The 25,429-nt window shown below is 45.0% G+C and overlaps 1 protein-coding gene across 5 annotated transcripts in view; it reads left to right on the forward strand.

Moving 5' to 3' along the window:
• The window catches only part of wdr5 (WD repeat domain 5), a 42,039-nt gene that overhangs the window by 14,104 nt on the left and 2,506 nt on the right, over nt 1-25,429 (forward strand). For all 5 annotated transcript variants that reach the window (XM_041193316.1, XM_041193314.1, XM_041193315.1 and 2 more), the window contains exons 2-13: nt 4,109-4,316; nt 4,975-5,083; nt 5,931-6,004; nt 7,794-7,883; nt 9,948-10,037; nt 14,376-14,459; nt 15,249-15,304; nt 16,661-16,707; nt 20,706-20,781; nt 21,326-21,359; nt 22,488-22,562; nt 23,551-23,638. In XM_041193316.1, coding sequence (XP_041049250.1) covers nt 4,239-4,316; nt 4,975-5,083; nt 5,931-6,004; nt 7,794-7,883; nt 9,948-10,037; nt 14,376-14,459; nt 15,249-15,304; nt 16,661-16,707; nt 20,706-20,781; nt 21,326-21,359; nt 22,488-22,562; nt 23,551-23,638 — 901 coding nt within the window. In that variant the 5' untranslated portion in view covers nt 4,109-4,238. The remainder of the gene's footprint in view (nt 1-4,108; nt 4,317-4,974; nt 5,084-5,930; nt 6,005-7,793; nt 7,884-9,947; nt 10,038-14,375; nt 14,460-15,248; nt 15,305-16,660; nt 16,708-20,705; nt 20,782-21,325; nt 21,360-22,487; nt 22,563-23,550; nt 23,639-25,429) is intronic.

Here is a 25,429-nt window from a genome sequence, read left to right on the forward strand (position 1 = left end):
TCTAGTGGGGGGTTTTTTTTATATAATGGAAATAGGTGGGAAAAGGAAAATCTTTATAATTTATTGGAAAAAAAAAGGAAGGGGGAAACAGAAAGGGGGTGGGGATGGGGGAGGGAGCTCACGACCTAAAGTTGTTGAATTCAATATTCAGTCCGGAAGGCTGTAAAGTCCCTAGTCGGAAGATGAGGTGTTGTTCCTCCAGTTTGCGTTGGGCTTCACTGGAACAATGCAGCAAGCCAAGGACAGACATGTGGGCAAGAGAGCAGGGTGGAGTGTTGAAATGGCAAGCGACAGGGAGGTTTGGGTCATTCTTGCGGACAGACCGCAGGTGTTCTGCAAAGCGGTCGCCCAGTTTACGTTTGGTCTCTCCAATGTAGAGGAGACCACATTGGGAGCAACGAATGCAGTAGACTAAGTTGGGGGAAATGCAAGTGAAATGCTGCTTCACTTGAAAGGAGTGTTTGGGTCCTTGGACGGTGAGGAGAGAGGAAGTGAAGGGGCAGGTGTTGCATCTTTTGCGTGGGCATGGGGTGGTGCCATGGGGGGGGGTTGAGGAGTAGGGGGTGATGGAGGAGTGGACCAGGGTGTCCCGGAGGGAGCGATCCCTACGGAATGCCGATAAGGGGGGTGAAGGGAAGATGTGTTTGGTGGTGGCATCATGCTGGAGTTGGCGGAAATGGCGGAGGATGATCCTTTGAATGCGGAGGCTGGTGGGGTGATAAGTGAGGACAAGGGGGACCCTATCATGTTTCTGGGAGGGAGGAGAAGGCGTGAGGGCGGATGCGCGGGAGATGGGCCGGACACGGTTGAGGGCCCTGTCAACGACCGTGGGTGGAAAACCTCAGTTAAGGAAGAAGGAGGACATGTCAGAGGAACTGTTTTTGAATGTAGCATCATCGGAACAGATGCGACGGAGGCGAAGGAACTGAGAGAATGGGATGGAGTCCTTACAGGAAGCAGGGTGTGAGGAGCTGTAGTCGAGATAGCTGTGGGAGTCGGTGGGTTTGTAATGGATATTGGTGGACAGTCTATCACCAGAGATTGAGACAGGGAGGTCAAGGAAGGGAAAGGAAGTGTCAGAGATGGACCACGTGAAAATGATGGAGGGGTGGAGATTGGAAGCAAAATTAATAAATTTTTCCAGGTCCCGACGAGAGCATGAAACAGCACCGAAGTAATCATCGATGTACCGGAGAAAGAGTTGTGGAAGGGGCCCCCTTCCACAACTCTTTCTCCGGTACATCGATGATTACTTCGGTGCCGCTTCATGCTCTCGTCGGGACTTGGAAAAATTTATTAATTTTGCTTCCAATCTCCACACCTCCATCATTTTCACATGGTCCATCTCTGACACTTCCTTGACTTCTCTGTCTCAATTTCTGGTGACTGACTGTCCACCAATATCCATTACAAGCCTACCGACTCCCACAGCTACCTCGACTACAGCTCCTCACACCCCGCTTCCTGTAAGGACTCCATCCCATTCTCTCAGTTCCTTCGCCTCCGTCGCATCTGTTGTGATGATGCTACCTTCAAAAACAGTTCCTCTGACATTTCCTCCTTCTTCCTTAACTGAGGTTTTCCTTAACCGTGTCTGGCTCATCTCCCGCGCATCCGCCCTCACGCCTTCTCCTCCCTCCCAGAAACATGATAGGGTCCCCCTTGTCCTCACTTATCACCCCACCAGCCTCCGCATTCAAAGGATCATCCTCCGCCATTTCCGCCAACTCCAGAATGATGCCACCACCAAACACATCTTCCCTTCACCCCCCTTATCGGCATTCCGTAGGGATCGCTCCCTCCGGAACACCCTGGTCCACTCCTCCATCACCCCCTACTCCTCAACCCCCCCCCCATGGCACCACCCCATGCCCACGCAAAAGATGCAACACCTGCCCCTTCACTTCCTCTCTCCTCACCGTCCAAGGACCCAAACACTCCTTTCAAGTGAAGCAGCATTTCACTTTCATTTCCCCCAACTTAGTCTACTGCATTCGTTGCTCCCAATGTGGTCTCCTCTACATTGGAGAGACCAAACGTAAACTGGGCGACCGCTTTTCAGAACACCTGTGGTCTGTCCGCAAGAATGACCCAAACCTCCCTGTCGCTTGCCATTTTAACACTCCACCCTGCTCTCTTGCCCACATGTCTGTCCTTGGCTTGCTGCATTGTTCCAGTGAAGCCCAACGCAAACTGGAGGAACAACACCTCATCTTCCGACTAGGCACTTTACAGCCTTCCGGACTGAATATTGAATTCAACAACTTTAGGTCGTGAGCTCCCTCCCCCATCCCCACCCCCTTTCTGTTTCCCCCTTCCTTTTTTTTTCCAATAAATTATAAAGATTTTCCTTTTCCCACCTATTTCCATTATATAAAAAAAAAACCCCCACTAGAGCTATACCTTGAGTGCCCTACCATCCATTCTTAATTAGCACATTCGTTTAGATAATATCACCAACTTTAACTTTAACACCTATGTGTTCTATTGTACTATTGTCGTTGACATCTTTTGATGATCTGCTTCTATCACTGCTTGTTTGTCCCTACAACCACACCCCCCCCCCACCTCTCTGTCTCTCTATCTCTCCGCCCCCCCACACACACACCTTAAACCAGCTTATATTTCAACTCTTTCTTGGACTCGAACTCAAGTTCTGTCGAAGGGTCATGAGGACTCGAAACGTCAACTCTTCTCCGCCGATGCTGCCAGACCTGCTGAGTTTTTCCAGGTAATTCTGTTTTTGTTTTGGATTTCCAGCATCCGCAGTTTTTTTGTTTTTATCTTGAGTAGATGTTGCTTGGTCCAGATGCCTCACATCCCACTTTGCAAAGGGAAGTGGGAGTGAGATGGTGGAAGGGCTTGTCATAATCTCCCAACCTTCCTGAGATATGGGGGAGGTGCCAGAGGATTGGCGAGTGACAAGCGTAACACCCTTACTCAATAAAGGGTGTAAGGACATTCAAAGTAACTACAGGGTGGTCAGTTTAACATCAGTGGTAGGTAAGATTTTAGAAACAATAATTAGGGAACAAAGTGAACAGGCACTTGGATAGATTTGAGTTAATTAAGGAGACCCAGTACAGGTTTGTAAAAGGCAGGTAGTGTTTGACTAATCTAATTGAATTTTTTGATGAAGGAACAGAGGAGGGTTGATGAAGGGAATACCATGGATGTTGTCTACATGGATTTTAAAGTGTTTCACAAAGTACCCCATAAAATTGAGGCTCATGGATAGGAGGATCATTGTCAGCATGGATAAAAAATTGGCTTAAGGAGAGAAGATGGCAAGTACTGGTAAATGGTTGTTTTTCAGACTGGAGGATGGTGGGCGGTGATGCTTCCCAAGGTTTAATGCTAGGACTACTGCTTTCTTGTGATATACATTATATTACTTGGATATTGGAGTACAGAGTAAAATCTCAAAATTTGCTGATACCAAATTTGGAAATGTGTGCAGCAGGATATAGACTAGCAGAATGGGCAGACAAATGGCAGATAGAATTTAGTACAGATAAGTGTGAATAATGCATTTAGGCAGAAGAGATAGGTAGAGGCAAATAAACTGAAAGTGGTAGCCTTAGGCCCATTTGCGCGATACACAAAGAGCAATGACCTGATCATCAGGATAGCCATTGTTCCATAGGATAGCTTTGATGTGCTCTATTTCTGTGCCAACCCTGCAAGGTGAACAAATGGCTAGGGCCCTATTGTAAGGTTGCTGATAAGGCCAATCTTATAGTTTGTGGAGTTATGTGAATTCCAATGAGTATGTTAACTGGTGAAGATAGGCTTGTGGTGGACAGTCGTTGGGAACCCATTAGTGGATTTCTTAATTAGCACCTCGAGAAAAAGGAATGTGTTAGATTGCTCCACCTCACAAGTGAATTTGAGCTTGCGATGGAAAGTATTAAGATGTACACAATGCGATAGATCGAAGTGAATAGTTTGTTTTATGCTGTTAATTTGAAGTTGTTTCCAAGCCGATTTGTCCAGAGATTCGTTAAATTATTACATCCTTCAGCTCCATGAGCTTACAACGTTCCATTATCTTGTCCATGTGAATTTGAGCTGTGTTTCTGACTGCCAGTTTGCTATTCTTCTCCAGTTTTTTCAGAGACTCTGTCCACACCAGCTGCACCTGGGAACATTGATTGTTTTTTGCTGAGGTTTGGCACGAGCCGTGCCTCTATCCGTCGAAATACCAGAGCTCTGCCAGGCTCATATGGTTGACAACGATGGCGACCGAAGATAAAAAATCTGAGTCAGAGTGCACGAAAGCACAGTCGACACCTTCCTCCTCCAATCAAAATAAGGTGAATAGTAAAAGATATTTTCAGGGGAAGTTCACACACCAAAGCATAGGCCTTTGTGCCTTAGCTCAATGGGTAGCACTCTCAGCTCAATCGGAAGATTGTGGATCAGCCCAGGATTGGCCATCGGTCCATTGCTCACTGGTCCGATTGGCCATTGATGCTGGTGCATGCTGGAGTCTAATGGAAAGTTTAAGCACAAGAGGCTTTTTATTTTTGTTTGTTTGTTCATGGGATGTGAGCATGGCTGGCTGGGCCAGCATTTATTGCCCATCCCTAATTGCCCTTGAGAAGGTGGTGGTGAGCTGCCTTCTTGAACCGCGGCAGTCCATGTGGTGTAGGTACACCCACAGTGCTGTTAGGGAGCGAGTTCCAGGATTTTGATCCCTTTTGACAGTGAAGGAACGGCGGGTATATTTCCAAGTCAGGATGGTGAGTGGCTTGGAGGGGAACTTCCAGGAGGTGATGTTTCCATGTTTTTGCTGCCCTTCTCCTTCTAGATGGTAGGGGTCATGGGTTTGGAAGGTACTGTCGAAGGAGCTTTAGATTGTTGCTGCAGTGCATCTTGTAGGTCGTATACACTGCTGCCACTGTGTGTCAGGTGGTTCATGGGGTTCAGCAAAGCTTTATGTAAAATATCTCCTGTGTGTTTGAATAACAGCCTTCTGCGGTGAAACCGAACTACACCTTGAAGTTCACGCTGGCCGGACACACAAAGGCTGTGTCATCTGTGAAGTTCAGTCCAAATGGAGAATGGCTGGCAAGTTCCTGTAAGTAAATTTGTTTAGTTACTATTCATTTGGTAACTGCAATCAGTATTATATAAGGTGGAAATATTCAGTGTAAGATCTGATTTTCAGGAATCAGTCTCAGCAGTCAGTGGCTAAATGCAAGGCTTGGGCAGCATCACAATGGTTTTTAATTCCTGGTGGTGGTGAGTTAGCTGGTTCCATTTGGTGTGGGGGGTGGTATTGGTCTGTAATGTCCCTGGTTTAGGGTGGGCTTTAACCAAGCAGGATACCTGCTGCCTGAATCCAGTAACTCTGGTTGGATGAGATCTTTAGCTCAAATTAGAGCCTTACCACCAGTACTTCAGCTGCTGCTCATTACAGTGAATTTCAGCAGGCTGTTCAGCTACAATAGGCATCCTATCTGAGTTTGTTCTTGACTATACCTCACTTCACAGCATCAGCCACTGGAGGGTGGTCGGGTGGGAACTTTCACTGATTATTTTTCAGTATTTCTCTCTCTTTCTATGGGCACTAAGGCCAGATGTAGCACCATTGCTTGCCTGGCCAGCGATGAAAGCTATGGCCCTCTGGTCTCTTGAGATGCTGACCCACAGCAATAGTTAGGTGAAGCTTGGCAGGACAGAACTTCACATCAATTCCTGAGTCAGCCACACAGAGGCAGATTGACTGGCTTGGCATGTGCCACCTCATCTCGAGGCAGTGTACTGCAGCCAGGATGGTACAGACAGAATCATGGGCAGGAGCTCAGTCCTACCCTCAGCTTCCCTACACCAGTGGGCTGAATGAGCAGAGTAGCTGTCTTAAACTTTGAAATTGAAATTACTTTATCTTGAACCTGAAACCTTTTTTGCATCTTACTTCACAGCTGCTGATAAATTGATTAAAATATGGGGTGCTTACGATGGCAAGTTTGAGAAGACCATATTAGGACACAAACTGGTAAGTGTGGGAAGTATAAACAGAGCTGTCTTCTGCTCTCAGTAACCTGCCTTCAGTGGCTGTTGTTGAGATAATTCAGTAAAGCCAGTGATGTCTTTTCTGTCTATGCTGTATTGAGATGCTCAGCGAGTGTCCCTGTTGCATTGTGTGAGGGTAACTATATTCAAAAAGAGCAGTGATCTTGATACCGAATCTTGGGGAACACCACTGTGTTCCCTCGTCAGTCTGAAAAACAGCAGTTCACCACTACCCTCTCTGCTTTCTGTCCCTTAGTCAATTTTATATGCACGCTGTACAGTTGTCTTCAATCCCATAGTTTTCAATTTTGCCAACATGTCTAATATGTGGTCTTTCATCAAACACCTTCTGAAAATAACATCAACATAACTACCCTCATCAACCCTCTCCATTGTTTTACCAAAGAACTCAAACAAGTTAATCAGGCACTATTTACTTTTAGCAAATCTGTGCTGGCTGCCATTTATTAATCCATTTCTTCCCATGTTCTTCTGCGTGATGTTGAGTTGACTGGCCTGCAATTAGCTGATTTATCTTTATCTTCATTGAACAGGGATGTACATATGCAATCCTTCAGTTCTCTGAGGACACTACCCCCATATCTAATGAGATTGTGACCAGAACCTCAGCTATTTCTAATCTTGCTAGGCTCCCTCAGCAACTTCGGGTGCATACCATCCAAACTGGGTGACTTTACACTTGGGGCATTGCCAACCATTTTACAAACTTACAATTTTTATTCTATCCAATTTCTTCACGCCCTCATCCTTTCTGTGACATTGGTCGCATCCTCTTCTCTACTGAAGACAGATGCAAAGTCCTCATTTAGTACCTCAGCCTTGCCCCTGCCTCTACAAGAAAATCTCCTTTGGTCCCTAATTGGCCCCACCCTTCCTTCAACTACCCTTTTACCATTTTGTGTTAATAAAAGATTCTCATACTCTCCCTTTCCCCTCGTTCCCTGTTGAGTTCTCCCCTGCACTTTCCATATTCAGTTTGGTTCTCTATTGTGAACCTGATATTAATCCAAAGTCTCCCTTTTCTCAATGTAAGGAACCGTATCTTATCTTTCACTCAAGCACTTTAAACCCTTCCGGATGCAACATTGAGTTTAACAATTTCAGATCATGAAACTCTACCCCTATTTTTTCGTGTGCTGGCTATGCTTTTGCTAGTCCCATTTTACAACTCCCATCTTTTGTTACTTTACCTGACCCATTATCATCTCCTATTGCCTTGCACCATAATTCCTTTTGGCATTTAATCTCTCTTGTCATCCACCCTATTAAAGACCTTCTCTTTTGTTCTTCCTTCTCTGTCTCTGCACTACTTCAAAATCTGTTATATCTCTTCATTTTTTCTGTTTTGATGAAGGGTCATTGATCTGAAACGTTAACTCAACTATTTTTACTCTAATTCTGTTTGTCCCTCCCAGTACTGTGTGCATCTTGGTTCTCCTCTCTGCTTCATTCTGGCCCCCTATCCACAGCCAAATTAGTTCAACCACCACCCACTCCCACCCCCTGTCCTCCACCTGATGATCTCATTATTCCTCTCATTTGCTATCTGTGCAGTATCATTGTGCACAAGTTGCCTGCCATTTGGTCTCACAACAGCAGACGTACCTCATTGGTTGTGAGGTGTGTGGCCGAGTTCTGGGAGTGTGAATGCTGGTTGTTTCTTGCAGATTGCCATTGCCAGTGGAATCCCCCTATAGTCACACAGGTAAACTGAGCAAATTTTTAAATATTTGTTATTTGGTTTGAAATAGGGGATCTCCGACGTTGCCTGGTCCACGGATTCGAACCTGCTGGTATCAGCTTCAGATGACAAAACCCTAAAAATATGGGACGTGAACTCGGTAAGTGAGTGAGTTAGTGTTGATCACAGGAAAAAGAAATGAGTTATCAGCAGTTCTGGGAATGTCAGGAGGTGGTAGTTGGAAGTCAGGCTTCATTCTTTGTCCTGGGGCCAATCAGGCAAGGTAACTCTCTGCTTTTCCTTAACTTGTTCCTTGGAGGTGAACAGAGAGCAGTGAGATATTTATACTGGTCTGCAGATTTCCTCTCTCTCAGCTGTTGCAATGATGCACAGTTCTGCTTGTGTTCTCTCACAAAGTGTGATCCCACGTGGTGATGCAGTAACATAAAGTTTATGAAACTAAACTAGAAGCCCAAACCTCAAGATTTCAATTCTGCAGTATTCAATGAATAACTGTGAGCTGGCACAAGAAAAATTAGCAGTTTATTGTAAAAAAAAAGACCCAGCTGGGAGCCTGTCCATTCTAACTGAAAGGTGATAACAGTTTCACACAGTTTTCAACAGTCTCTTGGTGTTCACAGGCCAGTGTCAGCCATGTCCCGAGAGCAGGTAAATGATACATGATGCTAGCGGACCCACAAACAGGGCCCATGGTCACACTACCACTCAGTGTTCAGTATCAGTGCTCTGCTGCTCCATCCCACTCTGCAGGACTGTTTCATTACTGGCTACAGATTCTCCAGGATACACAGCATACCTGTCCCAGTGAACAGGGGACCTCTTGTTCTGACTCAGCCAACAGGATCCACACAGACTGGTGGAACTACTGTCCTCAGGCGAATGGTTGCTGTGCTTGCTTGGGTACAAAGACCAAGCTCCAACTACTGCACCGTTCACGACTCCTCAGATACTGAAGCAGTCTGTGTCCAACTGCAGCAAGACCTGGACAAAATCCAGGCTTGGGCTAACAAGTGGCAAGTAACATTCACGCTACACAACTGCCAAGCAAAGACCACCTCCAACAACAGAGAATCTAACCATTGCCCCATGACATTCGATAGCATTACCATCACTGAATCCCCCACTAGCAACATCTTGGGGGTTACCATTGACCAGAAAGCGAATTGGACCAGCCATATAAATACTGTGGCCACAAAAGCAGGTCAAAGGCTAGGAATTCTGCGACGAGTAATTCACCTCCTGACTCATCAAAGCCTGTCCACCATCTACAAGGCACAAGTCAGGAGTGTGATGGAACACTCCCCACTTGCCTGGATGAGTGCAACTCCCACAGCACTCAAGAAACTTGACACCATTCAGGACAAAGCAGCCTGCTTGATTGGCACCACATTCTCAAACGTTTACTCTCTCCACCACCGACGCACGGTAGCAGCAGTGTGTACCCTTTACAAGATGCACTGCCCAAATTCACCAAGGCTCCATAGAGAGCACCTTCCAAACCCATGACCTCTACCACCTGGAAGGACAAGGTCAGCAGATAGATGGGAGCACCACCACCTGGAAGTTCCTCTCCAAGCCACTCACCATCCTGACTTGGAAATATATCGCCATTCCTTAACTGTTACTGGGTCAAAATCCTGGAACTCCCTCCCTAACAGCACTGTGGATGTACCTACACCACATGGACTGCAGCGGTTCAAGAAGGCAGCTCACCACCACCTTCTCAAGTACAACTAGGAATGGGAATACATACTGGCCCATGAATGAATAGGGAAAAAAGTGCACGACTGAGGCAGGACTGCACTGTGATGGGAATCAGCACTGAGGGAGTGCTGCACTTTTAGAGGGTCAGTACTGAGAGGATGTTTCACTATTGGAGGGTTAGTACTGAGGGAGTACTGCACTGTTGGGATCAGTACTGAGGGAGCACCGCAGGGTCAGAGCCCTGCACAGTCCGATGTGCTGTATTTCAGATGAGTTGTTAAACCCCTACTGCCAACTCGAGAATGTCGAAGATCCCCTGGCATCTTGTACACACACTTGCTGGTAGGGTTCCTGCATTCTAATAGTGACTACATTTGAAAAACTACATTGTTTGCTGTTAAAGCATTTTGGGACACCTTAAGAGTGGGAAAATCTCGATAGAAATGCATGTCTTTTTCTCACTGCACTGCTTTGAGCTCAGACTCTGTTATGATTTCAGGGCAAATGTTTGAAGACCCTGAAGGGTCACAGCAACTACGTTTTCTGCTGTAACTTCAACCCTCAGTCGAATCTGATTGTTTCTGGATCGGTGAGTTGCTGTTTCAATGGCCAGGAGTTGTTTTGTCATTTTGAATGTTAAACTGCAAAGCTCCAGTGTTGATCCAGGGTGTTCAATATTTAACTTGACTTCAATATTCTCCCTGAAGGTTTTGTGTCTAACTCGGGTACAGGTCCCACACACACTGACTCTCACTGGGGTACAGGTTCCACACACACTGACTCTCACTGGGGTACGGATTCCACACACACTGACTCTCACTGGGGTACCGATTCCACACACACTGACTCTCACTGGGGTACCGATTCCACACACACTGACTCTCACAGCACACATTACTTCCTCAAAGAACTCCAATAAGTTGGTTAAACATGATTTCCCTTTCACAAAACCATGTTGGCTCTGCCTGATTACCTTGAGCTTGTCCAAATGCCCTGTTATAGCTTCTTTAATAATAGCTTCTAATATTTTTCCTATGATAGATGTTGAGCTAACTGGCCTGTATTTTCCTGCTTTCTGTCTTCCTCCCTTTTTGAGTAAAGGAGTTACAATTGCTATCTTCCAATCTAATGCGACTTTCCCTGAATCCAGGGAGTTTTGGAAAATTAAAACCAATGCATCATCTATCTCACTAGCCACTTCTTTTAAGACCCAGGCACTTGTCAGCCCGCAGCTCCAACAATTTACACAGTACCACTTCTCTGGTGACTGTAATTTTCCTGACTTCCTTCTTCCCTTCCAATTCCTGATTTATAGCTGCTTCTGGGATGTTACTTGTATCCTCTGTAGTGAAGACTGACGCAAATACCTGTTCATCTGCCATTTCCTTGTTCTCAATTATCAATTCTCCAGACTCACTTTCTGTAGGACCAATGTTCTGTAGAACAAAGGACCACTTTGTTAACTCATTTCTTTTTAAAATATTTATAGAAACTCTTACTATCTGTTTTTATATTTCTGGCTAGCTTTCTCTCGTACTCTAATTTTTCCTTCATTAATTTTTTAGTCACCCTTTGCTATTCCTTATATTCTGTCCAACCTTCTGGCCTTCCACCTACCTTTGCACAATTATATGCTTTTTCTTTAAGTTTGGTACTATCTTTAACCTTTCTAGTTAACCACGGATTGTGTGTCCGTACCTGGGACTTTTTCTTACTTGTTGCAATGTATCTACTCTCTGTATTCTGCAATATCCCCTTAAATGTTTGTCACTGCATCTCTGTTGACTTATCCCTTAATTTAATTTGCCATATCACTTTAGCCAGCTCAGCTTTCATGTCCTCATAATTTCCCTAATTTAAATTTAGAAACATAGTCTTGGATCCACTCCTCTCTCCCTTGAACTGAATGGAAAATTCAAGCATATAATGATTGCTCCTATCAAGGGGCACCTTAATGAGATTATTAATTAATCCCATCTCGTTGCGTATCACCTAATCTCTGGTTTGCATCAGAACATGCTGTTTTAAGAAACTATCCCGCAAACATTCTGTGAGCTCCTCACCTAGGCTACCTTTCCTCACCTGACTTTTCCAGTCTATATGTAGATTAAATTCCCCATGATTATCGCTGTGTCTTTCTGACAAGCTCCCATTATTTCTTCCTTTATGCTCCATCCTACCCTGTAGTTACTGTTAGACGGCCTGTACACAACTGCAAGTGACTTCTTGTGTTTACCATTTCTCATCTCTACCCAAACCACATCCTGGTTTCCTGAATTTAGGTAATCCCCCCTCTATTGTGCTGATACCATCATTAATTAACAGAGTCACTCCTCCACCTTTTCCTCATTTCCTGTCCTTCCTAAATATCCTGTATCCTTCAACATTCAGGTCCCAATCCATGGCCTCCTGCAGCCATGCCTCCCTAATGGCTATCAAATCATACATATTTATTTCTATGTGCACTCTCAATTCATGTGTTTTGTTTTGAATGCTTTGTGCATTCAGATACAAAGCTTTTAATTTTATCCTTTTATTCTATTTATTACCTCAAGCCTTATCCAATGATTTACTGTTAGATTTGTACTTTCTATCCCTTCCTGTCAGGCTCTGTTTTTCATTTCCCTTAATAATACCTTTCTCTTTTGCCTTCTCTCTACTCTTTGATTTAACACACCTTCCCAAATTTGACCCCTTGCCCCCACCACTTAGTTTTAAACTCTCGCTACTTCCCTAGTTATACGGCTCGCAAGAACACCAGTCCCATCACGGTTCGGGTATAGACCATCCCAACGGTACAGATCCCACTTTCCCCAGTACTGCCACCAGTGCCCAAAAACCGAAATCCACTTCTCCCACATCAGTCTTTGAGCCACGCGTTCATCCCCCTAATCTGATCTGTCCTGTGCCAATTTGCACGTGGCTCAGGTAAGAATGCTGAGATATTGACCTTTGAGGTTCTGCTTCTTAATTTGGTGCCAAGCTCCTCATACTGACTATGCAGAGCCTCCTTCTTTGTCCTGCCTATGTCATTGGTACCAACATGGACCATGACAACTGGGTCCTGCCCCTCCCACTGCGAGTTCCTGTCCAGCCCTGAGCAGATGTCCCAAACCTTGGCACTGTACAGGCAACAAAGCCATGTGGACTCGCACTCTTTGCACAGAGAACAGTGTCAATCCCTCTGACTATTCTGTCCCCTACTACCACTGCATTCTTCCTAACTCCCCTCGTTTAAATGGCTTCCTGCATCGCAGTGCCATGGCCAGCCAGCTCATTCAACCTGCAGCCCTCACTCTCATCTAAACAAGCTGAAAAACCTCAAAGCTGTTGGACATTTGCAAGGGCTGAAAAACCTCAAAGCTGCTGGACATTTGCAAGGGCTGAAGCTCCTGCACTCCTGCCCTCTGGGTCCCCTTATCTGCCTCACTTGCATTCACACCCTCCTACCACAAATCAGAAGACCCTATCCTCAAGGGTGTGACCGTCTCCTGGAGTAAGGTGGCCAGGTAACTCTCCCCCCGACCCCCCAATATGCCGCAGTGTCTGCAGCTCGGCCTCCAGCTCAACAACTCAGAGCTGAAGTTCCTGCAGCCACAAACACTTAACTGCAGATGTGTTTGCCCTCGATCACACCGGTATCCAGAAGCTCCCACATCCTGCAAACACGGCACATCACCTGCCCTGCAATCTCAAATATATGTAAATTAATAATTGCTAATTAATTATAATCAATAAAGCCTATAAGTTCCAATAGGTTTTGATACTTCCAGTAAACTTTACAATACTGATAAAACAATACTGTCATTATAATACTGATAAAACTAATACAAGTTACTGGTTTACCTGCTGCACTAAAGTGGAAATCAAGCACTGGACGCTGAAAAAGAGTAGAAGAAAAAGCACCTCCTTTTCAACATTTCTCTGAACTCCCCACTCAGCAGAATTTACTTTTTGCAGTAACCCTTATGAAAGGACTTCTTTCCCCCTATGCACCGAATCCCCACTTTGAACTAAATTCCCAAATATGCTCACTTGGTCTCTGTCTCACTCAGGCTGAAGTCTCCCCTCACTGACTCAAGTTTTGCTGAGGCTCCTTGATGCCACGTTCGGTCCAATGCTTCCTTGTTGTCAAAGGCAGTCACTCTCACCTCACCCCTGGCTCTTTTGTCCATGTTTGAACCAAGGCTGTGATGTGTTTGGAAGCTGAGTGAGCCTGGTGGAACACAAACTAAACGTCAGTGCACAGGTTATTACTAAGTAAGTGCCGCTTGGGGTACTTGTCCCATACACACTGGCTCTCGCTGGGGTACGGTCCCACACACACTGATTCTCACTGGGGTACGTTTCCCACACAAACTGTCTCTCACTAGGGTACGGGTCCCACACACACTGACTCTCATTGGGGTACGGTTCCCACACACACTGACTCTCATTGGGGTACGGGTCCCACACACACTGACTCTCATTGGGGTACGGGTCCCACACACACTGACTCTCATTGGGGTACGGGTCCCACACACACTGACTCTCACTGGGGTACGGGTCCCACACACACTGCCTCACTGGATTCTTGAAACTCTCAAATTGAACTGCACCCAGAACTCTGCTGCCTCTACCATAACTTGGGTGAAGTTGCTTTCATTTGTCACCATCTATGTTCATCGATCTTCATTGACTCCTAGTCTTAAAGTTCTTATCAAATCAATTTGTTGTCTCAGCTCACTTTACTTTTTTGTTACGTTTTTCCGACTCATACCTAGGTTAAAACTTCACAGTTCCTCTGGCAGAGTTACCCATTTGTGATGCTCAATCACCACTCAGTCTAGGAGCCAGGACAATCAGTGTCGCTGAATTTCAGAATTTCCAACATCTTACTTTGCAAACCTTGGTCACTTTTAGATTTGACTTTTTTTTGTTTTCACAGTTTGATGAGAGTGTTAGGATCTGGGATGTGAAGACTGGGAAGTGCTTGAAGACCCTGCCAGCGCATTCTGACCCTGTATCTGCTGTAAGTGTTGGTATCTGGCAACTCACTTCTCCTACTGAGAGAGCAGAGACTGGGGAATGTTTGAACTTTTGTTCTGTATTGTGCACTATTGCTGATGCGGTGTTTGTCAACCATTACTTCAAACCAGAAACGTTTGCAGTGCACGAGAAGTGGTTTTTGCCCCATTGCGCCCCCGGTCTCTTTGCCAGGCTCCCAATCCTGGGCCTCCTGGCCCCTGGTCTCGTCCCTGGCCTCCCGACCTCTCCTAATCCCGCCCGCACTCTCGGTGAGGATTTTGATTTGATGACCCTTTGGAACTGACTCCCCAACAAGAGTGACTTGGCTCTCCCCAATCACACATTGCAGCCCCTTCACATAAATTGAATAATTAACGTTTACTTGGCTCTTAGTCTCTCTGCTGAAGTGTAAACAGTCCAGTATTTCAACACTCATCTGTAGTCTCCCATCACCTTCATTACCCTGGTGAACCTGCACTGTCACTCTTTATGGATGTGATGATGGGGCCTCCAAACTTCATGCAGTCTGCATCTGTGGGTGAACCAATACACAAAATTGTAACTTCACCCTTGGAGTCTATGCTGTTTATAAAACCGTTGTGGTTATCTTGTGGCTTGAACAGCCCATCTGACCTAGAGCTCCTTGTGCACGAGTTTACTTTATAAAATTGGTTCAGTGTCGCTTTGTACATTGGTGCTGTAAAATGCTGCCACCTTGTGGAAGTTTCTGTTGTACTGAGTTGATGCCATGGATGTTTATGTGATTGGACATCTGTTGAATTCATCCTCCCAGGTACATTTTAACAGAGATGGATCCCTCATTGTCTCCAGTAGTTATGATGGGCTATGGTAAGTGTTACTTGGGTTGCAACAATTACTTTGAATTTTGCTCCATACCTCATGTTTATGCATTGAAGTGACTGGAATCTGGGTTACAACTTTCAGATATCCCAAATTGTTTTACAGACAGTGGAAGAGTTTGAAGCGTACTCACTGTTGTAATTTAGGAATAATGCCACCAATGTGAATGCAGCTTTGTGGTGGAGGAGACTTCATGGGGTCTGGAGTCGATTTTGAGGGCAATTCCCTCCTGACTGTATACCACTGTGCCACCACCTCTGCTGTGTCTGTCCTGCCGGTGGGACAGGACATACCCAGGCATGGTGATGGTGGAGTCTGGGACGTTATCTGTAAGGTATGATTCCGTGAGGATGACTATGTCGGGTGGTCCATCCGGTTTCAATCCTTGTTGACTTTCTAGCAGTTTGATACAATGTAGTGGCTTGCTAGGCCATTTCTGGAGGGCATTTAAGAGTCAACCACAATTCTGTGGATCTGGAGTCATGTGTAGGCCAGACCGGGTATGGACGGCAGATTTCCTTCCACATGAGTGAATGACAATCGACAATGGTTTTATGGTCACCATTAGACTTTTAATTCCAGATTTTTATTGAATTCAAGTTCCACCATCTGCCGTGACAGGATTCGAACTCAGGTCCCCAGAGCATTACCCTGGGTGTCTGGATTACTCGTCCAGCGACAATGTCACTACGTAACCACCTCCCCCTGTTTGTAGCCTGTGTCATCCAGAACAGTAAACTTTCTAAATTAAAAGCAATTTTAGTAAAAAAAAAATCTTACAACTCAGCAGGAGGCCATTCGGCCCATCGTGCCTGTGTCAGCTCTTTGAAAGAGCTGTCCAAATATCTCCACCCACCCCCTTGTTTTTTGCCCTGTTGCCCTGCAAATTTCTCCTTTTCAAGTATTTCTCCACTTCCCTTTTGAAAGTTCCTATTGAATCTGCTTCCACCGACCGCCCTTTCAAGCAGTGCCTTCCAGGTCACAACAACTCGCTGTGTAAAAAAAAAAATACAAATAAAAATACATCCTCTTCCCTGGATCTTCTGCCAATTGTCTTAAATCTGTGACCTCGGACTACCAACATTCTTACCAGTAGATGCAGTTGCTCTTTATTTATTTGATTAAAATCTCTCAGCATTTTGAACACCTCTATATAAATCTCCCTTGTACTGTTCTTCTCTACTTTGTCCACAAAACTGAAATCCCTCAATCCTGTTTGAGCCTTGTTGAATGGCCAAAAGCACACGGTGTTGTAGTTAGACGGAATGTTGGTTGGCATCGGAAGGAAAAAAGCAGTTCTGGGGACAGACCCTTTTTAAACAGCCTCTTTTTCTATTGTTGCAGCCGTATTTGGGATACTGCGTCAGGCCAGTGCCTCAAAACATTGATTGGTAAGTGATCCTGAGGATCTGGGTATGGGCTGGAGGGATGTGGCAGTGGCAGAGCAGCGCAAGTCCAGCCCTGCACACTGACCAGTGAGATGTTGACTGTGTTCATTTGTATGCAGCCTCACTGGGTAATAGGAAATCAAAATATAAGATACTGTTGTAGCCTCTCAGCTGCTGTCTGCCTCTCCCTGGTATCTTTCCCTCCCCTGCCCCCCGCCTCCCCCACAGTAGCTAGTCATTATAAGTGAGACTAGTGTGGGTTGATAAGCCATTCACCTGGGACAGGCATTGTAGCTTTTCCCGATCCTACATATTTTCCAGCAAGAATCAGACGCAGGAACCCTGTCAGATTTCCCCTTCTTTCTCTAACCCACAGGTCATTGGGCGGTGATATGAACATACTAAATAGGAGCTGGAGTAGGCTATTCAGCCCCTGGAGTCTGCTCTGCCATTCTTTAAGATCATGGCTGATCTTTGTTTCGAATTCCACATACCCATCTACCCTCCTAACCTTTGGTTCCCTTGCCTAGCAAGAATCTATCTACTTCCACCTTAAAAATATTCAATGACCCCATCTCCACCACCTTCTGAGGCAGAGAGTTCCAAAGTGTCTCAACCCTCAGAGAAAAAAAATTATCCTCATCTCTGCCCTAAAAGGGTGACCCCTAATTTTAAAATTGTGCCCCCCTAGTTCTATACTCACCCACAAGAGGAAACATCCTTTCCACGTCCACCTTGTCAAGGCCGTTCAGGATCTTGTATAATTCAATCAAATCACCCCTCACTCTTCTAAGCTCCAGTGGAAACAATCCCAGCCTGTCCAACCTCTCTTCAAAAGACAACCCACTCATTCCAGGTATCAATCTGGTTAACCATCTCTGAACTGCCTCCAACACATTTACATCCTTCCTTAAATAAGGAAACCAAAACTGCACACAGTATTCGAGGTGTGGTCTCACCAATGCCCTGCATAAATGAAGCATAACATCCTTACTTTTATGTTCAACCCCTCTAGTAATAAAGGATAGCATTCCATTAGCCTTCTTAATTACTTGTTGTACCTGTATACTAACTTTTTGTGACTCATGCACTGGAACACCTAAATCCCCCTGCATCTCAGAATTATGCAGCCGTTCTCCATTTAAACAATGCTCTGCTTTTTTATTCTTCCTGCCAAAGTGTACAACTTCACATTTTCCCACATTAAACTCCATCTGCCAGATTCTTGCCCACTCACTCAACCCATCTATATACGTCCACAACATCCTTATGCCCTCGTCACAAAATATTTTCCTACCTATCTTTGTGTCATCTGCAAATTTAACTACCATGTCTTCACTCCCCTCATCTGAGTCATTGATGTAAATTGTAAAATGTTAAGGTCCTAGCAGAGACCCCTGCTGGACTCCATTCATCACATCCTGCCGATCAGAAAAAGACCCATTTATGCATACTCTATTTTCTGCCACCCCAGCCAATCTTCTATTCATGCTAATATGTTATCTCCTGCACCATGAGCTTTTATTTTCTGCAATAACATTTGATGTGGCATCTTATCAAATGCCTTCTGGAAATCCAAGTACAGTACGTCTACAGGCTGCCCTTTATCCACAAGGCATGTTACTCCTTCAGAGGAATTCCAGTAAGTTGGTTAAACATGATTTCCCTTTCGCAAAACCATGCTGACTCTACCCGATTACCTTGAGTTTCTCGAAGTACCCAGCTTTAACCTCCTTAATGACCAATTCTAACACCTTCCCCACAACAGACTTCCAGCTAACTGGCCTGTAATTTCCTGTTTTCAACCTCCGTCTCTTCTCGAATAGAGGGGTTATATTTGCTACTTTCTAGTCTGATGGAACCTTTCGAGAATCTAGTGAATTTTGGAAAATTAACACCAGCGCATCGACTACCTCATTAGCCACCTCTTTTAAGACCCTAGGATGAAGTAAATCAGGACCTGGAGACTTGTCAGCGCACAGCTCCTTTAATTTGCTCAGTACCTCTCTCCTAGTGATTTTAATTTCACCAAGTTCCTCTCTCCCTTCCACTTCCTGATTTACAGCTATTTCTGGAATTTTTTTATATCTATCCTCTATAGTGAAGAAAGAAGTAAAATATTTGTTCATTTCATCCACCATTTCCTTATTATCTACTATTAACTCCCCATAGTCACTCTCTAGAAGACTAACACTCATTTTACGTACTCTTTTCCTTTTTAAATACCTGTCAAAACTCTTGCTATCCCTTATTACATTTCTAGCTAGCTTCCCCTCATATTCTAATTTCTTTCTCCTGATTAGCCTTTTCATCATTCTCTGCTGTTCTTTAAATTCGACCAATCATCTGTCCTGCCACTCATCTTTGCACAGTTATATGCTTTTTCCTCAAGTTTGATGCTTTCCTTACTTTAGTTAACCACGGATGGTGGGTCCTCCCCTTTAGAATTTTTCTTTATGGTAGGAATACACTTATTCTGAGTATTCTGAAATATCCCTTTTAATGTCTGCCACTGCTTCTCTATTGATCTATCCCCATGTCTGGTATCCCAGTTCACTTCAGCTAGCTCAGCTTTCATGCCCACATCGTTGCCCTTATTTAAGTTTAAAATACTAGTCTTAGACCCACTCTTTTCCCTTTCAAAATGGATGTAAAATTCAGTCATTATGGTCACTGCTACCTAGGGGTGCCTTCACTCCGAGGTCATTAATTAATCCTGTCACATTACACAATACCAAGTCTAATGTAGTCTGCTCTCGGGTTGATTCCAGAATGTGCTACTCTAAAAACTATCTTGAAAGCTTTCTATGAACTCCTCATCCAGGCTACTATTGCCAATCTGATTTTTCCAGTTTATATGCAGATTAAAATCACCCATGATTATTGCTGTCCCTTTATCACAAGCACCCAATATTTCTTCTTGTATACTTTGTCCTACATTGTGGTTACTCTTAGGGGGTCTATAGACCGCTCCAACTAGTGGCAACTTTCTCCTATTATTCCTCATCTCTACCCAAATGGATTCTACGTCCTGATGTCCTGAACCAAGGTCATCTCTAACTATTGGACCAATACCATCATTGATTAACAGTGCTACCCCTCCACCTTTACCGAGCTTCTTATTCTTCTTGTGTATCAAATACCCCTCAATATTCAAGATCCAACCCTTGTCATCTTGCAACCACATCTGCTTGATGGCTATCAGATCATAATTATTTACTTCACTAGGCACTTTCAATTAATTTATTTTATGAATGTAATGTGGATTCAGATACAGAGCCTTTAGTTTTGTCTTTTTGTTATCTTTGTAACATCTAGTCTTGACAATTGGTGTATTCTTACGTTTTATTTCTCTGTCCCTTCCTGCTATTCTCTGGTGCTCATTTCTTTTATTGCTATTAGTCTCCTGCTTTGAAGCTACCCCTTGATTTGCCCCATCCATCCAAGGTTGACCCCTCACCCCTCCCTTGTTTAGCTTAAAGCCCTCTCTACTTCCCTGGTTATGCGTTTCGCTGTAACACTCACCCCAGCACAGTTCAGGTGTAGACCGTCCCAACAGTACAGCCCCCACTTTCCCCAGTACTGCTGCCAGTGCCCCACAAACTGGAACCCACTTCTCCCATACCAGTCTTTGAGCCATGTATTTGACTCTCTAATCTTATTTGCCTTATGCTAATTTGCACATGGCTCAGCTCATCTGGCACAGGTAACTTGGCTGATTTCCCCCTCTCTCTCCACCCCACAAGTCACTGGACAGTGATCAGGCGTAGGAACTCTGCTTTGGCTGAGATCTGCACAGAATAAGGAGGAATATCTCAAATCTTACTTTCAGGGCTCATTAACCAAGGATCTGGGTCAAACTGATCCATCTGTGTGTATGCTGCTGAAATACAGTTTACTCCTGTTCCATTGGGGCTGTTGCTGGTCCAGTCAGCTCATTCTGCAGCACTGGGGCCAGTGGGTAATCTCTATTTACATTAACAGTGCGTTTCTCTCAACAGATGATGATAATCCTCCTGTGTCCTTCGTGAAATTCTCCCCGAATGGGAAATACATTCTGGCAGCAACACTTGACAAGTAAGGAACCCCTACCGACTGCTCATCACTGGTCACAGCCCTGGGCACAGTTGTTGTGATCCAGTGATGGTCCTCCTGATTAGTGCAATAAGAAACTTTCCCCCTGAACCCGGAGCCTCTGTGCCAGCTGTTTCTAATCTCCCCATTCTGCAACCTCCTCAGTGAGTGAGAAGGAAAACTCATTCTGTGCAGGAGGACCCTGGAGTGTTGGCCCTCCCCCACCTCGCCTGCTGTGGACCCCCCCCCCCCCCCCCCCCCCCCCCACCTTGCCTGCCGTGGGCCCCCCTCGCCTGCCATGGCCCTTCCCCCCCCTCGCCTGTCGTGGACCCCCCCCTTGCCCTCTGAGGCCCCACCCCCCCCCCCCTTTGCCCTCCCGACACGGCCCCCACCTCGCCCGCCGCCACCCCTCCTTGCCCAACACTGCCCCCCCCCACCGCCCACTTCGCCTGTGAAGGAATAGCTGTTATTTGGAACTGGTATCCTGACTGCAGTTGTGGAACACTTGAATTTCTTTTACCAATATTCATAATTCTCTCTCTTTCAGCACTCTGAAACTTTGGGACTACAGTAAAGGAAAGGTACGTGTTGGAAGACTGATGGATTATATTTCAAATCCTTTTCTTTCCAAAATTGAAGGCATTGACTCTCACTGGAATACGGGTCCCACGCACACTGACTCTCACTGGGGTACGGGTTCCACGCACACTGACTTTCACTAGGGTATGGGTCCCACACACACTGACTCTCACTGGGGTACGGGTCCCACACACACTGACTCTCACTGGGGTACGTGTCCCACACACCCACTGACCTTGTAGTGACAGCTCAGTGTGTGTGGGACCTGTATCCCAGGTTGGCATTCTTCAAGTTTGTCTTTAGTAATGAGCTACTACATGGAGTAGGGGAATCGGAACACAGCCTGGTCTATAACCCGCCCAACATTCAGTCAGGTGCATGTTCTAGCAGGGGTCAAGCAAACTGGCTGATCTTATTTCTTTATTCCACCAGTGATGAGTCCATTTACATACCGAACTATTGCCCAATCCTCAATCAGTGTAGGCTGATCCTGGAATCTGAGAGGTGGTTTGTGGGGCTCAGTACCTGAAAAAAGGATTTATAGTGGAAAAAGAACTGGGAGATGTGGTTTTTTTTAAATGCAATAAATTATGACCTGGAACGCGTGCATGGAAATAGGTTTAATAACTTTCAAAAATGAAATTGGATAAATGCTTGGACAGAAGAAATTTACAGGATTGTAGGGAAAGGGCGTTAATTAGATAGTTCTTTCAAAGGACTGGTACAGACAAGGTGGCCAGATGGCTGCCTCCTGTGCTGTTTGATTCTCTGAGGATTCATTTAGGGAGGAACCACTTACCAACTTCTAAAAAGTGCAGTTTGAAAATTTAAGCCTTCCTGATTTCTGCTCCTCACTGGAGACTCGGGCAGTCAGGGCCTCCAATGCTGCCCCAGAACCAAGCAGGCATCTCCTTGTGAGCTATCTTCTGAGCTTGAGAAGCAGAATTACTGGAGTCATAGACTTCGCGATTTCATATTTAAACGTTTTACCTACACCATCTTCAAGGTTCAATTAAATGGTTGTTAATTTGGCTGTATTACCCTGAGTGCTTTAGCTGATGTTATTTGCTGCTGATGTGCAGCACTGCCTGGCTGGGATGAGTTGCTGACACTTATTGCATGTGTTTCAGTGTTTAAAGACATACACAGGGCACAAGAATGAGAAGTACTGCATATTCGCCAACTTCTCTGTTACAGGTGGCAAGGTAAGTCCAACAGTTTGTCTTTCATTGTAACTGGAGTCACTCAGTTTTTATTATGGGAGTATAATAGAGTTCCCCATTTGTACCTCCTTTTGGCTAATTTGTCGGCTGACTGCTGGAGTCTGTGATCCCAGTCTCCCTCTCCCCAAGTTGTCCTTCTGCTTATATGAGCCTTGCTGAGTTATTGAACAGCAAAGAGCAATATGCCTGGGCCAACCCTGTCATTTTCCAGTGGGGGGTCACTGGATAGCAGTGCGGGGCCCGGAGCCCTGAGGGCAATTTTACACTAGCCAGTAGTCATGACAAGGGTAGGGTAGAATGTCTGGGCCCTATGGATGCGAAGAGCTCCCAGGAGTTGTAAGGACAATATTCCTGGTATTAATCTTGCTGATCTGAGTTGGATACTGTAGGTTACATGTCCATCTGTGTAGATTTTAACCACAGTTAATTGTGCACAGTTCTGGTCTCCATATTCCAAAATGGCACTGGAGAAAGATTTGCAAGGATAGTACCAAAACTGAGAGGTTATAACTGTCAGGAAAGACTGAATGGGCTCGGCTCTTCTCTCCAGAGGAGAGAAGGTTTGAGGAGTGATTTCATCGAAGCCTTTAAAATTCTGAAGATGTTTGATCAGGTAGAAGTAGAGAAAATGTTTCCATAGGCGGTGGAGACCAGATCTAGAGGGGCATAAATGAATATAAGACTATCACGAATAAATCCAATTGGGAATTCAGGAGAAACTCCTTTACCCAGAGAGTGGAGAGAATGTGGAACTCGCTCCCACAGGGAGTGACTGAGAGGAATAGCAGAGATGCATTTGAGGGGAAGCTGAATAAGTACATAAGGAAGAAAGGAATAGAAGGATATGTTGATGGGCTGAGATGAAATGTGAAGCATAGACCTGTTGGGCCGAATGGCCTGTTTCTGTGCTGGGAATTCTGTATAATTCTGGGGTTTTTTTGATGAATAATTGTGAATTTTCTTTTTGAAGTGGATTGTCTCAGGATCTGAGGACAACTTTGTATACATCTGGAACCTCCAGACAAAGGAGATAGTGCAGAAATTACAAGGACACACAGGTGAGGAGTCGGGTCCCTTGAGTGTGAACAGCACTCGTGGGTTTGGGCATATTAGGAGTACGACATAGAAACTTAGAGTTACAGTCCATTGTGTCTGTGGTGGCTGAAATAGAGATCCCCAGTCTATTCCTACCTTCCAGCTCTTGGTCCATAGCCTTGGAGGTTACGGCACCTCAAGTGCGTATCCAAGTTTTTTTTCAGATGTGATGAGAGTTTCTGCCTCTACCTCCCCTTCAGGCAGTGAGTTCCAGACCCTACCCTCTGGGTGAGAAAAACCCTTAACCCCCCCATCCCCCAGATCCTTCCACCAGTTACTTTAAACCTATGCCCCCTGCTTATTGGTCTCTAATAATGGAAATAGCTCCTTCCTAGTCACTCTATGTAGGCCCCTTGTAATTTTCTAATCCTCAATTAAATCTCCACTCAGCCTCTGGTCCAAATAAAATAATCCATTTATCCAATACTTCCTCTTAGTTAAAATTCTCCATTCCTGCGCTCGTTTCCTGTGTACCCTCTCTATATGATCATATCCCTCCTGTAGTGCACAATCCAGAACTTTACATAGTACTCTAGCTGCGGACTAACCAGTGTTTTTATACAATTCTAGCAGAACCTCCCATTCCTCCACTCCAGGCCTCAACCAATAAAGGAAAGTGCCCCCTATTCCTTTTTGGCCACCTTATCTACCTGTCCTACTACCTTCAGGGATTGGGGGACATGCACGCCAAGGTCCCTCTGTTCCATTACACTTCTCTGAGCCATACCATTTATTATTTATTCCATTGCTTTTGTCTGCCCTCCCCAAATGCATTACCTCACACTACAGGTTAAATTCCATTTGTCACTTTGCTGCCCACCTGACCAGTACATTGATATCTTCCTGAAATCCAGTTTTCTTCCTTGCTATCAACCGCATGACCAATTTTTGTACCATCTGCAAACTTAGTCATGTCTCCTACATTTAAGTCTAAATCATTGAAAGATACCACAAGCATCAAAGGACCCAGTACTGAGCCCTGTGGAGCCACACTGGAAACAGCCTTCCAATCACAAAAGCAACAGTCGACTGTAACCTTTTTACTTCTGCCATTAAGCTGGTTTTGGATCCAATTTGTCTCTCCCCTGGATTCCAAGAGCTTTTACTTTTCTGACCAGTCTGACATGTGGGATCTTGTCTAAAGCTTTGTTAAAATCCATGTAGAGAACATCAAATGTACTACCCTCATTGACCCTTCTCAAAAACGACACAAACACTGCACATTCACTGAAGTACCTGACGAGTGGAGTGAGGCTTGAATTTTTGACTCGGGTGTAGCCAACTACACCAAATAATATTAAAACCCTCGAAGCTCTACAAAAAAAAACCACAGGACAGGAGTTGCCTCTCAGGCCTGTTCCTCCATGCAGTTAGCTCATGGCTGATCTATATCTTAACACCATTTATCCACCTTGGTTCCATAACCCTTAATACTCTAATCCAACAAAAATTGATCCATCTCAGTTTCTAAATTTCCAGTTGACCCCCAGGCTCAACAGCTTTTTGGGGGGAGAGTTCCAAATTTCCACTACCCTTGGAAATCTGTGGAGAGAAACAGAAGTAACATTTCATTGGAATTTTTACAACTTTCTGTTGCACTCTGCTATTATGCTGCCTAACTTGGTGTCATCAGCAGGCTTTGTATATACAGCCCTCTATCCCTTCATTCAACTCATTGGTAAAAATGTTAAATCTCTAAGGCCCCAGTACAGATTCCTCAGGAATATTACCAGTCACATTGTGCCATGGTGTAG

Source organism: Carcharodon carcharias, chromosome 8, assembly GCF_017639515.1.
Source record: "Carcharodon carcharias isolate sCarCar2 chromosome 8, sCarCar2.pri, whole genome shotgun sequence".
NCBI classification, from domain to species: Eukaryota; Metazoa; Chordata; class Chondrichthyes; order Lamniformes; family Lamnidae; genus Carcharodon; species Carcharodon carcharias.